Source organism: Chroicocephalus ridibundus, chromosome 7 (genome assembly GCF_963924245.1).
Source record: "Chroicocephalus ridibundus chromosome 7, bChrRid1.1, whole genome shotgun sequence".
Classification (NCBI taxonomy): Eukaryota; Metazoa; Chordata; class Aves; order Charadriiformes; family Laridae; genus Chroicocephalus; species Chroicocephalus ridibundus.
Genome location: NC_086290.1, coordinates 13374742 through 13389404, shown reverse-complemented (window position 1 = coordinate 13389404; position 14663 = coordinate 13374742). Strand labels below are relative to the sequence as shown.

The 14663-nt window shown below is 47.4% G+C and overlaps 1 protein-coding gene across 6 annotated transcripts in view; it reads right to left on the bottom strand.

The window, feature by feature from the left end:
- The window catches only part of LOC134518755 (myosin-M heavy chain-like), a 48918-nt gene that overhangs the window by 8589 nt on the left and 25666 nt on the right, over positions 1-14663 (bottom strand). For 3 of the 6 annotated variants that reach the window (XM_063341920.1, XM_063341921.1, XM_063341923.1), the window contains one exon: positions 6787-6905. In XM_063341920.1, coding sequence (XP_063197990.1) covers positions 6787-6890 — 104 coding nt within the window. In that variant the 5' untranslated portion in view covers positions 6891-6905. Of the gene's footprint in view, positions 1-3394; positions 5135-6786; positions 6906-14663 lie in introns of all 6 variants that reach the window. The other 3 variants (XM_063341918.1, XM_063341924.1, XM_063341919.1) reach the window with 3 other exon arrangements.

The following is a 14663-nucleotide window of genomic DNA, read 5'->3' as shown; positions in this document are numbered from 1 at the left end:
TGGTTGGCCGGCTAGAGGTAAGAAAGGCAGTAATGCAAAACCCATATTGTGTGAAAGGAGATTTCTTCATCCCTGGTTTGACTGCTCTACTTCTAGTTGTGATTAGATCTCTCCTGCATGATGTACTGGCCATGCCGTGTGGGGGTAAGTACTGTTCTGCAGAGCAGTCGCTCCGCACCCCACCATCAGTGTGATCAGAGGGATGTAGCAAAACAGGCAGGATACAAGCAGCTTTGTAGAACCAAAACTTACGGCTGCTCCTTTAACCTTTGCCCCTGGCTTAGGAGGAAGAGGGGACATTGCCAAGAAAAAGGAATATTGCTCCTTCCTCCGGTCCACTCCCCCTGGCCGAGATCTGGGCTGCCAACACCAATGCCTGCTCAAGCACTCCCCTCTGCTCTCATGCAGAGCTGCAGAAGTGGGGACTCAGTTTTCCCTGTTCTCTCTTAGGACAGATGATGCAGTTGGGCCAGCACATGGTTCTTTCTGAACAGCCTTTTAAACCTCTGGGCCATCACCTCTGAACCTCATGGAAGCAGAGCCACTAGGTGTGTGGTGTACAGCTGGAAACGCATCTGCTTTCCTTCATGGTCTCTATGGGATTCTTCATGGTTGTATCGTTGTCCAAGCCAGCAGCTCTCAGCCCTTTCCACATGTTCCTGACTCTTTCTGACCAATGGAAATGTTTTTGTCCACTCCTTCCCTGCTGGCACCTGCCTTCTAGATTTGAGTCCTCTGCTATGGGAAGCTGTTATTGTACCCACCAACCCAGTGTCACCCCAAGTACACCCCATCACTCTTTTCAGGTAGCCTTCTTTCTTAGTAATGTCCTTTGCTTCCTTGGGCACGTTCTTCTTGTCACCTTGCCCGCCATTTCATAGACAGGAACCCCAGGTCCTTGCCACGTCCTTATCCTGAAAAATTCACTGCTTAAACAAGTTCAGAAAATGGACTATATATTGAAACGCATACAGGATTTCCACCTAGATGTCAACACCCCTTCCCCTCCAGGACTACAACCTAAGTTAAAGGTAACCAGTGCCCTATGAGGGGGCTAAAGCCGCCATAATTATGAAGCTGAAAATTAATCTCCACTGATGAAATATTAAGCCATTTGAATGAGTCTTAAGTAATTAACTATGAATTACTAAGGAGGTAATTAACTAACCAGACAAAACTGCTTTGTGAAACTGTAACATTTACACAGAAACACTGGAAAGTGAAGACAATTTCAGCTATCTTATTCTGTGATGCTCCACCACAACATCTCTATCAAAGGCTTGCTCAGCTCAGTATCTGTGGAAATGGGACCAAATCCCCAGCTTTCAGCTCATTTCATTTGAGACTTAGAAAAAAAGTAGTCTGGATGTCAGCAATCGTAATTTAGGACCCAAAACATCCAGACAAAAAGCATCCCACCTCTGCTGTGAGAATCAGCTTGAGTTATATATGAATATTCAGGTACTTTACAGTCTCAGGTGAAAATGATGGAAAATTGGGAATTTCCAGATAAAGGAAACTGGAGTTTCCCACTAACCAGTATTTTGGCACTCCCAACGAATTTGTCTTCCACCTGCTATCCTGAAGAAATTACAACCTCTACCATTAATCATTATTCCTATGGAAAATAAACAGGCCAGGGTGGTTCCTTCACATGAATCAGCCTCTCTAGTACTGGAACCACTCTCATTCTAATTTTTATATCAATTGTCATTTTGGTGTTAATAAAATCACTTCATATATTTTAACAAACCCAACTAGGGAGACTGAACACATTCACAGAAACAAAACCCACTGAGCATACTAAAAGCACAGAAACCACGCTGAAACCATAAAGGCCCTAGAGAGAAAGTGTTTGGAGGCTGGGAGACTAGTAGGAAAAAAGATCATATGCACTACCCAGTTCCTGTATACTTTGCTACGCGTGCACCTTGGGCTTCAGATACTAGCCAAACCTTTGATCTACCTGGAGACAGCTGTTCTTATGCTCTTACTCATGGCTTGTGCCATTCTGTGTATTTTATTTCACATCAATGATAAAAATAGCCCTGCTCAATGAAAATGATTGCATACCGTAACTTTCTTGTCTGTTTCTTCATTGGGTTTTCATACTCTAGAACAAAAGCACAAAGGCTGGACAACTGAAGGAAGCATTTAGGGCTCTGACACCACCTACTTCGCCTACGTCCCTTTGGATTATAAAGTTGCAGAAGTATTACTGCTTGTTTTTCTGGCTCTGTCTACATGGGGAGCTTCAGCTCCACAGAAGCTCTTTCAGATGACTCATTCCTGTGCTGAAGTCACTCTCATCTCCCCTAAAACCTGAGTCCAGTCTCAGAGCTCTAGCATTCCAGAAATACCAAGCCAATGTACAAAGCTGACACCCTGGCGTCTCACACACCGCATCTGTGGATGTTGGAAGCAGCCAGGAACCAAGTCAAATGTAATTCTTGGTGAAGCCAGTCCTGAAAGCCAAGTGTATGGAAACAAACCACTCCACCAATATTTACTCCTCCTTTTCCCATCAGCCTTATCTAGTGAAAAGGCAGTGATAACTGACCCAAATTCCTAGCTTCCAGAACTTTGCTGATTCCTGTTGGTCCACCTGCTTGCATAGAAAGGGATCCTCATTTCTTTGGCAGGAGGGAGGTAACAGGACTGCAGTGTCCAAAACCAGGATAGAGAAAGCAGTCCTTGTGAAAATCTTACCCAGAGAAGGGCAAAACCCTGGTTGGAGAAGAGGGAGGAAGGCTTTATGTAAGTATTTTCTGTCACTGCTTATGTTGAGTTGGCAGAAGGACAGTATTTGCAAGATTTTCAGTCGCTGCCTGTGCTGGTCTCCAGAGAGTTAAAGTCTCCAGAAAGTTAAAGACTTGTAGCAGCCACCTTGCTCTTATTTTGCCTGTTCACTACGTACAGGCAGCAAGTGAAAGCACTTGTTGCTGCATGTCACACTACCTAAATTCATGTCCTGCAGTGGTGGGACAGACTTTACATCTTTTTTCAAAGGAATCGTATTAGTACTTTGTATTCCTCTGCTGTCCTCTACTTTTAACAGATGTTAAAAAAAAAAAAAGACTTGTCAACAATTTATTACAGAAATAAAATGGGCAGGAAATTGAGTGTCAGGACCAAATGGTTGCTGTCTGGACAGGATTAAGACATACAAAAAGGCAAAGTCTAGATGAAAATGTTTTTTGATGTTTAATCCCATACAAAGATGGAGCTTAAGCTCAACAGTTTAAAGACATGTCCATGTGGCTATCAGAGACCCTAAGATGAAAGGCTCTGACAACAGTGTATTTATGCTATGGGAGTTAAATGTAAATATCATGAGAGAGACCAGATCATTAACAAGGGAACTGCTTTCAGGGGACCCCACAGAGCATGTTACCTTTTCTTAATAAGTTCCAGGGCTGAACCTATGAATTCATCCTTCATTTTTTGTAGCTTAGCTCCATAGCTGGATAAGTCTGTGGCTTCTAACAGCAGCGATGAACAGCAAGAGGACTGGGCTTCAGAAGCCAGCGACTGCCCTGCAAGGTGGAGGACATCATTTAATTGTCTTGTCTCTCCTTTCTGCTGCTCATCACTGAGGATTTCCTGCCCAGCTCTGTGTATTGCTACTGACTGCAAAGGTGATCGTGGAATAGGGCTAGAGCAAATGGGGACCGGGGATCTATCCGGGCTGGAGATCTGGAAGGTTCTGTCCTTCACCTCAGGGCTGCACATTCTGAAACCATCCCACGTGGCTGGATATTGGGAAAAGCTAGCAGAGGTGTGGTTTTCATGGAACACATCATCATCATCCTCCGCTGTGACAGCAGCTTCATTCACAGCGTTGGTCCCCAGAGCTTCTGGACAGAGGTTCTTACTGTTCTCCTCCTCCAGGGTCTGGTTTGCAGGCAGACCCTTATTCAAGCACTCTGTTGGCCCACTGCTGCTGGCAGATGAATACGCCTCCTTACTTCTCATTTGCTTGAATTCCTCAAAGGTGGGTATGTAGAGCCTCTCTTTGCAGCGGCCTTTCTTGCTCTGTCCCAATGTGGCTTTGACATCTGTTTCCCCACTATATTGTTCCAGGGTTTCTGCTGTTCTGGATTTGGCCATCTCATGGCTTTCCCCAGCATGCTGAAGGGGCAAACTGGGGGAGCTATTCTGCCTTCGGAGCTGAAGTCTCCTCTGAGCCTCCTGCTTGATGTCTTCTGGACTGATGTTCCTGTGTGCAAAACACAGTCTCTGCCTCCCTGTGAGGCTGTGCCTGAAAGCAGTGTGTTCCACCAAAACTGTGCAGCAGTTGACAGCACAACCATTCTTGTACTGCCGGCACATCTGGCATTCAAAAAACTCCCGGGCCATCAGGTCAGGCAGGGCCAGCTGTGGACGCACTGGCTTGCAGGGCTCTGCCACCTTACTGCTGTGCAGCCTCAGCTTCTCCTTCAGCTCTTTTTTGGCATCCCCATGTAGGGCTCTTTCCTCTGCAGAAGGGAAAAGCCACTGAGGCACTTTGGCAAAGGGAGGGAGGAGCACATTCTGTGCTGATCGAGATGTCTGTTTAGCATGGAGAGAAAGGTTTCTCAGAGAGTCCGATGTGCTCTGTACTGGGGCCACATCCACACAGCCTTCTGTCCACTGACTGGTGCCTCTATAGCGAAAGATGATCTCGTTATCCAGGCTCCGGCAGTGAGAATATAGCCCAGAGTCAGCAACTGTTGACCAGTGAAGGTTCTCCACGCTCCGATACATCCGGTTTTCCACAGGACTGGCCAAAGGTGCCTTGCCTGTGTGGCAGGAGTCTAGAGTGTGGAAGTCCCCAGAAAAAATATGAGTGTCTAGATTCTTTAGTGGATGCATGCTGCTAACCGAAAAATCCTTTAAGCCATGTTGTGCATAAAGCTGATTATTTTGGCAGCTCAAGACCACCCGGCAGTGTTCCTGTCTCTCATCAACACTGATGTATGTCATAGCAAATGCACATGGAGGCTCTAAGACAGTGGCGTCTAGGGGGAGAGGAGGGAGCTGGGGTGTCGCTTAGATGCCAGTCAATGTCCACAGACCACAGACAGCAAAGTGTGCTGCTGGGTACTCACATAAGAGAGCTCTCACATGGGTTGAGTCGCCATGCGTAGAAGACCTGTGAATGGAAGGAAAGATGAGTTACTGAAGCAGCCTGGTGATGACTCGCAGGATGCAATACCAGGTCTGCTTCCAGGGAATGCAGAAGCCAAACACCAACAGCTTGGGTAGAAACAGAGCAGCATAACTAGGAGATGAGCCACAGGGCCTGGGGCAGGGAATCTTCTCCATCTCTAGCCAAGCCAACAGTGGCCTTACACTACCCATCCAAATTTTAGACCAGTTTACCCTACCTACCCTCAGCAATTCCCTCACAGTAACACTGCTCAACTCTAGTGAGGAATACTCAGAAGTGCTTGCTGACAGCCCAGCTTACTCACACTGCAGCGCTAAGGAGATGGGAGGCTTACAAGAGATAATGAGGTTCTTTCCCTCAAATGGGGTGCAGACAAGAGTTTGTGGGTTGAGGAGGCTGGGGGTGGGAAGGGATGACATGACAATGTGGTCTCCTGGAAAGCTCAAGTAGCAAGGAGGAAGAAGAAGGCTGTCTGGTGGTGGTTTTGTCCCTAAGAGTCACACTGCAGCCCCTTAGTGCTCTGATTTACCCTTCACAGGGAAGATGCATATGCTTTAGTGACTGGTAGCCAAGCATTTCCAAGGCCTTTCCAGTGCACAGACTTTCACAAATGCACTCTCCTGACCCCTTAGCAACAGGCCCAAAATGATCACCCCAAAAAACAGCTCATCGGAGGCCCAGAAAGAGAAGGTGTGGTTTCCAAGGCTGTTCCTATGATCTTTATTCAGCATTGTAAGGCCCAGGGAACTTAAGTGACTAAATCACATGTTCAAAGCAATCTGGAGAATTAAATCCCAAAACTTCAGTTTGGGCCAGCAGGATGTAGCCTAAGTGTCAAAGTCATCCTTGGAAGCGGAAAGAGCCTCCTTACATTGAATGGAGTGACTCCAAATTTCTCTTAAGGATTTAGGCCTCATGGACTTGACAGCAGTCACGCAAGACATCAGTGTCTGCTACAGACCTGCCCACTCCCTCCCTTGGCAACCAGAGGCAAAGGGAATGAGTGAGTGCCATATTTAAGGAGAACAAGATTGGGCAGGGGATATGGGGTTAGCCTGAGATTCGTAAGGGAAACATAGAGCTGGGATGGTGGGGCATTGGTCTGTAATAATAAGCCAGGCAAGAACCAACTAGGTTAAACACGCAGGAAGAGGTCTTGGTAAAGCAAGACAGGACCATGTAAGTTACAGCCCAGACTGTTTGCTTTGCAGTGCAGCTGGGTTCTCCACACGCTGCCAATCATTCAGGCAGCACAGCCACCTTGACCAGGAGGGGAATGAAGAGGCTTGTTACTCCCTGAAGGATAAGACACCTCAGGCATCTAATCATGCGAGGCACCAACAGACATCTTCCACCTGAGGAGAAGTCTGAGGCAGTGTATTGCCTGGAAGCCAATCTTGGTAACTCGCTGGTAGCTTGATTCACCCCTTGTCTAGAGTGGTTCAAATTAGCATACTTTCCCCACATTAATGAAACCATCTCTAATCTAATCCCAGAGAGGGAAGGCAGAGCTGCTCCTGTGGATCACCACTGAATGGAGAACATTATTTCCTCCTTCACAATTGCTAAAAGTAAAAATTAGAACTAGCTCTCAAGGTGTGGCTGTTCCCCAAGACGTCACAGGCACTTCTCACCCAGTCTTCTCATGGTGGGGCTGGAGTTTCCCTTTCTTCACGGCTCTGGAGGAGCCCACAGGTGACAGCAGAGAAACGTGAGGATCAGGACTTTCTGTGATCATAGGTTATAACATGATCTGTCAAGAAAGAGAGAATGAGATGATGTGAGAGCCAGTCACTGAGCAGGGAACAGGGCTCCTGTTAGTGCTGAAGGGCTCCTGTGAGAAAGTGCTGTTAATGAGGGATGCCATGGCCTGTCTGGTTGGTCTGTGATCATTTCACAGCCACGGGAATAAAAGCCACTGTGTACTTTCTGCACTCTGCTTTCATACCAAGTAGAAAGAGCAAACAACCCTTGCTGTTGTGAGAGCTGAGAATAAAGCAGTCCTTGCCCAAGGCAAGGAATTATATACAGTAAAGCCTGAAGAGAAACCAAGGCCCATGTGAGGCAGGTTCCTGGGCTACATGCTTGCTTGGCAAGCTCTGCGTGTGTGCGTGTGGGAGCAAGGGAGCCGGAGAATAAAGTGCACAGGCAAGGGGAGAAGCAGTCAAGAGAGGAGCAAGGTAGCAGAGGCACAGAAATGATGGGATGGGATCTGTCTGTGGCTACTCCCTTCACCAACAGATGGGGCAGCATTGAAAATACAATTGACTTGTGTCCTCATGGTCTCTCTTCAGGTGGAAGTTCACTGCTGGAGCCCGTAGCACTGACCCCTCTTTGGGCTGCAGGACAGCTACAGTGAGAGCAGGCCAGGCAGCAGGAGAGGGTACCCCCTTGCCCTGCAGGGAGAGCAGAGGCCCATTTCCCCAGCGGGTGTGGAAGGTGCCCGTGCTCACGAGCACTGACAGGCAGCAGGGACGTGGCAGGGCAGGATTTTCCAGAAGATGCGCGTGGGGCATCAAAAGTTGCTTTCAGGGAAGGAGCAGCTGGGAGAAACCTCTTGTGGGCAGAGAGGGGCAGGCAGAGAGCGAAGGACAGAGAGGGGCAGGCAGAGGCAGGTTTGCAGAGTGGAGGACGCAGAGAAGAGAGAGAACAGCCACAGCCAGCAGTGAGAGACTGCAGGAGACACAGAATTTCCAGAGGAGGCTGTGCAGAGTTTGCTGACATGTAGGCAGGCACCAAAAATTACTGGATTCAGTGGAGAAAGAGGGAAATCTTGTTTCCAAATAATTTATTTTAATCTTTGTCACCCAACAGAGCTGAGCTTTCTTTCTCTAAAAAGTGACTTTTTGCTTTAAGAAAACACTTCAGACACGGGAACTGTGTCTGAACTCTTTGATACTTTCAGGAGAGCTCAGAGCAAAGGTGCATGTGGATGTAGCTCACTGGTGGGTGTACAAGGGGGTTCAGTGCCCTGGCTGGAGTGAGAAGGAGCCTCCGATATCGGTGTGCTCTGGTTTGCCTCATGCCTTCAAGGCAGCTGTGGAGATCTCAAAACAGCCAGCTTGGAGAGGAGCACCTTTCTTCCCTGTCACTCCATCCTTGAAAGGACCATCTCTTTCCTACTGAACTCTTCTAATCTTGCCTGTTCCCCCCACGTCACCACTCTGAGGGCTGTGCACAGCATGTCAGGTAGCTAAGCTTAATTCCACTGATCACCGAGGCCAACTGCTGCCCCAGTCACGATCTGTGAAGGGGGACCAGCTGTGCTGAGGCACTGCCTGCATTCTCCCCAGGGATGCCTAGAGCAGGAATAAAGCAGAGGTCTCTCTAAAACACCAGATAATTCTGACCTGGCCTGTAATCAGGAAACACTAAGCCCTTCTCCCTCCTTCCCCTGTTGTGCACCATTCCTCATGGCACACAGCAACAGCATCACGGTTTCAGCTCGGGTGCCCGTGTTTTTCAGGTCAGTGACACTGCTGTAACATAAAGCATGTGTCTACACACTCAACTTTAAAGTAACATGACCACAAGCATGTTCTAGGCACTCTGCTGGATGAGAGCACGAGGTAGAGACAGAAAAAAATCCCATCTAAGTTAATATACTTATGGTTGATGTGCTAAAGATGATCCTTGCGGGCTCACTGTACATACAGAATACTTAGCTGCAGTCTTACAGGGTCACCATCGAAGAAACACTGGGAAATACAGCAACATGAAAGAGTTTGTCATCCCACCACCTCAGAGCTACAACTACAGTCTGTAGCTACAGCAGGTGATCCCAGGTATGGAAACTAGCAAATGCCACAGAAGCATGAAGCAACGGAGTGAAGTAAATGCTGATCTCTCACATGGTGCCCCAACTCAGGGTCCTAACTCACCCTCTCCTAAAGGTACACAGCAGTCCTAACGCACCCTGCGTTCTCTTCCAGTTAAATCAAGCAGCAACTTGACAGTTCTTTGTTGCTCCCTGGCATACGTAAGCACTGTGGGTTGCTGCTGCACTCCTTTGTTGACCCACCTGGGTACTTCCAGGCAGTCCTGTACACACTTTCCCAAAGCTAGGGCTTTATTCTAGTCCAGCCCTCCTCCAGGCCAATGCTGACCTAGTCCAGGCCAAATAGCAAAAAGGAGCTCAGCGTTGGCTGCCGCTGTGGGAATCACGGAATCTTCAGAGTTGGAAGGGACCTCTAGAGATCATCTAGTCCAACTCCCCTGCTAGAGCAGGAATGGCACATCATTGCTCTTTTGATCATATTGTCTATGCAACGTTTGCCTGTTCCCCGTCTCAGGGACTGAAAAGTTCCTGGTGGTTATGAGACTCACACCTTCAGTGAGCATAAGACTAAAGGCATCGTGTGCTCAGCTTATTTTCTACCATGTGATTCTGTTTAATCAGCTTCTCCTCCACTACTCTGATAAGTGCCTGCTTGGAGACTTGCCACTAACCTTCATTTTCCTGCAAAATCCCCCCAAAGAACTTATTTCTCAAGGATTAAAGCTTGAAGGATAAATTATTTCTTCCCATACGCGTAAGAACCGTTCTGCCTGGCTGACCTTCCCAGAAAAGCACCAGACGAAGTGTCAGGAGGATGAATCAGGCAAACACAGGATAAATTGTTCAGTGCTGGTGAAAAGCAGTGTGGAGAGGACCAGTCATGTCCAAGGACTACAGGGACATCAGGACAGGGCCCACAAGGCCTCAGGAAAAGAGGTCACCAAATCTGGCAGGGCTGAGTAGGTTCTCCAGTGCTGCTTCGCAGAGTTCACTGCAGCAAGATTTGCTCGATAGACTTGTCAAACAGGGAAGCTTTTTCCATGAGATGGTGGAGAGCAGCTTGCTATTGTCTGGCCTCTCCTGCCTTCATCAGAGGCATCAGGTGAGTCTGGCACATTTTCCACTCTCCGCATTTACAACATCTCAGTCACAAACAAATTAACTTCTGAGTCATGGCCACCACACCGAACTCCTGTTTCTAGGGGAGGGAAGTAACTGGAGCCACCTTAATACATCTTGAAATAAGAGATTCAACTAACCTTTAGGTCTTACTCTAATATCTGCATTGGGTTTTGCAAATTGCACCACTGAACAGAGGTTGGTTTATTCTGGAGTACACTTTCCCTTTTATTTCAGAGATCCAACCAGCTAGAGGGATGCAAAAGGCACATTTCAAAGAGCTATACAAAGGATTTTAGCAAGCTATGATACTGCTGTGAGTTTTTTGCTATCTGATACAGCGAACCTCACAGACACAGCATGATCTGTCTATTGCCATGTCATGCACATCACTTCAGCTGCTTAGCAGAACAACAGCAACCTCAAGGGAAAGAATGCCAGATACGTCTATTTTTTCAAGTTAAAGGTTAACAAGAAAAATAAAGGTGCCTTGGCTGTATTTGCTTTCTTAGCTGTTCACTTAACTAGAGCTGTGCTGCAGGAACTGGTTGACGCAGTGGGATGATTAGGTGACTGCAGTTATATTTCTTGGAGTTTTTGTCCATTGTAGCAGCTGAAACAGGAACAGGGCTTATATAGCGTCTGTTAATTGCAGCAGGAGAGATACGGACCCGGCAGTTACCTAAACCAGTCCAATTTCCTGGGCTTCTTTTCCTTCTTAGGGTAAACAGCTGAGCGTAACTTTCCTTAAGTTTACAGTATTATCACTGCTTTCATTGTCTGCTCCATGGCACAAATCAGGTTTGCTAGCAAGAGGAATAACTGCCACCTTGGCTTCGAAACTAGGTAATATAGAGAAAACCATAACCTCTATAGTCTGCTCACTGTATTTATAGTCCTTGTGTTCTCTGCTTAATCATAAGCATGGACCATGACAACTCTGAGACAGCTTGTCATGGGGAACAAAGTCTCTCTTGAACCTCTGAAGATTCAGTGCAGCCCAGGGTCTGGGGGTTTGCTGAGAGCACAGGCAATGACATCAAATTTCTGCTGTACAATGAGCTGTTTGCCTTGTCACATTATATTTTCTAACCATTTTCCTCCTTTCACATCTCTTTTCCTCACTCTTTTCTTTTTTTTTTCTTTTTTCCCTGCTTCCCCAACTCTTCCTCCATCCCACTGCATTCAAAACAAATTTACACAGCCCATCTGTGGCTGCTTCTTAACAGGTACCACTTCTGAAGCATCACCACTGTTACCATTGCCTCCAGAAAAAGAACTGGTCTTGCCCATGGTCAGGGCGGGCTGATCAGAGCAGCCCAATAGTATACACGTATCAGCCAGATATGCCAGAGAAGAGTCTGTCCACATTATCTGTTGATCATCATGGGAACATCCTGCTATGGTGCACACAGTTCCACCAGGGAGAGTGTAGGAATCACCATAACTCCATGTGAACTTCTGTTTTGGTCACACCGGCTCCTAAATAGTCTCAAGGCAGTGGAAAAGCTAATCTCAAAATTATATGGAATCACTTGAAGGTCTTAAGCATTCGTGCCTCCCTTTCTGTGGGATTTTTAAGCTGTTGGGGAACTTTGCTTTACTGACATGAAAGGTTTCACTTGAGAAGCCCTACTGCTCCACACATCTGTGCAACTGGCAGCAACGCCTTTGAAGAATTTTTCTGGCTGCTCTCTAAATCTGAGCAGTTTCTCCTTCTTGTGTCACTGCCTGGCTTTCTCCTTGTGTTCCTCCTTCAGAAAGGCTGCGATGACACGATACTTACAGCCTACTTCTAAGGGGAGGCATTCCAGCACACTGATTTCAGGCAGCATATTTTCAAGGTGACCTGCATTCCCTCTTGATTCCTTGCTTTGGGAAACAGTACCCCCTTTTGTTTCACCCATGCACCACTCGATCTCTTGGACAACACTGCTCCAACAGTCCTGCTGACAATGCAGTAGAGGGAATGGAACTTGAGAGGATCAGCGTTCACCTTGCAGCAAAGGAAGGCTGAGTGTGTTAGTTACTGTAACAAATACTCCTGAAGACACCAGCGTGACACCCCTATCATGTTTCCCAGTTGGAGCTGCTTGGCAGCGTTGTCTGTGAAGTGCCCCAGGATATGGCATCACCCATCATCTGCCAAGCTTTCAATGAGTCAACACCCTGGTTGGACACAAAGTTCCTTTGGATGACTCCTTCTCAGGAGGAAGAAAGTCCCATTTACAATAAAGTCCTCTCCTGGGACAGATCACCCACAGTACCTATGAACCTGCAGGGTGCAACTGATCAATAGATCCTGCACTTCTCTGTAACACCATGAGCCATTTTGCTCCCCTCTTACAGATGAAGAAAGAGCCCATGGGGGTTATAACCAAGCAGAGCCAATGCTTAGGCTCAAGTTAGCTGATGTTCAGGATGCAGGTGGTTTCCCCTGCTGTGTACACACCATGAACCAAGCACTCCCATGCCTTTGGGTCATGCAGAGCAGATCTTGCCCACCACCCACCTTGGTCTGGGCATACACACACAGCAAGCGCTATTAGCATCATGAGGAACAGACATGAGCGGAGCACAGACTCCAACCCTGCTCCATGCCTGGTTCCATGCTCCCTGGCTCAGACATACGCAGTTCTTGGAGGCAAGCCTGAGCCAAGAAAACCAATCCAGCCCTCCATGAGATCTGGGAAGTACAAAGCCATATGTGAGCCCATTTTACAGCGTGGCACCTCCATTCCTCTTCCAAATTCCTACTTTGCATAGATATAACATCAGCACTAACTGCAGAAAATGGTCACAATATAGGTACAAGTGAATTTATTATTCCTTGGTGGGGCAGAAAAGATCAAGGCTGTGACCTGAAGGTCAGTCCCAGCAAAGGGTCCAACATCAATTATAACTTCCCAGTGCAAGCTCCAGACTGTTCTCCTCTGGCTTCCCGCTGACAGAGGTGCACCCCCAGCACAACCCCACCAATGCTCTGCTGATTGCTAGACATGCCTTTGTGAGCCAGCCAGCCCCGTATTGCCAGCCTAGAGGCCTTTCTCCGGCAGTGATGAGCGGCAGATAATTTTGGAAAGAGCAGACACGGATAGAATGTGTCTGCAGCAGGTAGCTGATGAGGTAGGGAACTACATCTCAGATCATCTAAAACCATCTTGATCCTCCGTATGTGTTTTATGAAGGCAGAGAGGGCAGTGCAAAAAAATCAGGTGGCATGTTAGGTTAGGTGAACATGAGAACAGAGAGAGGGAAGTAAATCAAGCCGGTATCAGGAAAAAGCTGGTCACTCCCTTCCCCTTGCAGCATGTGATGAGGATCAACAGAGCCCTCACCTAAGCACTCAGCTGAATATTTTTTTCCAGGGCGCACTGAAGACTGGCTTTTCAACTCAGTTTTCACTCACTTTCTGTCAAGAAAGAGGTAAAAAGCCAAGTCACACTAAGTGGGAAAAAAAAAAAACAGGCTTTTTTTTAAGATCATCCTTTAACACATGATTTAATCTCATGGCATGATTTAATCTCTGAGTCATGGCACTGGATTTTTTCAAGGTGGAAATACTCATGGCTGGACTAGCAGTACATGACCAATGGGGAACACAGAAAAACAGCTTTTTCCATGTCCTGTTACATTGCCTCCGCCTGTCCCAGGAAGACAACAGAAAACCAGTCCTATAAAGTTGGATCTATCACAGTTGCTGAAGGGATTCCCAACTTCTTGTTCTAACATTGTCCCAAGAGTCCTGGCCCTATCCTTCAAATGCACAGGGCAGGGAAAAGAAATCACGCATTAATTCTAAGAATAAGGTGTACGTCAAAAGTTTCTGCTCCCTTCCTTTTCCCAGGAAGATGTATTTTGCAGCACAGCCATAAATCTCAGACTTTGAGTGCACTAGTGCCTTACAGCATTGGTCTTTCCAACAAGGCAATACAAACCCTGACTCTCATCTCACTAGTGGGGAAAAAAATCCCCCAACCTAAATCTATTGATTTCAGTTCATTAACTTTGCACTGGGACTTAGTCCAGCAGCCCCCAAAGCCCATGGAAGGTGGATGAGCGGAGTCCTTCCAAGCCAACAATGCACGCCTCATGGGTGAGCTCAGAGAGAGGCCTGGGGGAGGGAAGGAGGTGTTCAAGAGGGTGAGGGAGATGGATGATCTCATCCTACACCTTGCTCAGTTACATCCCAAAGCCCTCAGGCACTTTGGCGTATTGCTGGCAGAGGCAGATTTGGCATGAGGAAACCTGGATGGCAGTAGTGTCAGCAGTCCTGGCCAGGCATGGATGGCCATGAGCACTCACATTTCCCACCCCTCTGAGGGTGGAGATACTTAGCAATGCTTCCACAGAAAATCTGGGAGCACTGTACCCATCAGCTGTCTCAGTGGAGGGATCTGTCCTCAGAAGGTCCAGCCCTGCATGTTGCCTGCTACCAGGCAGTGAGAGTCCTGACAAGGAACTGGTGCAACTGGCCAGGCTCTGCCTCTGCACCAGCCCTGGAGAACATCATGAGATTTTCCCTACCTACCTTAACAAATTTCTTTTTCTCTTTTTTGCATGTTTTCAACTCCTCAAACACCAACTCCTCCCACAGGCCTCTCCAAACAACTC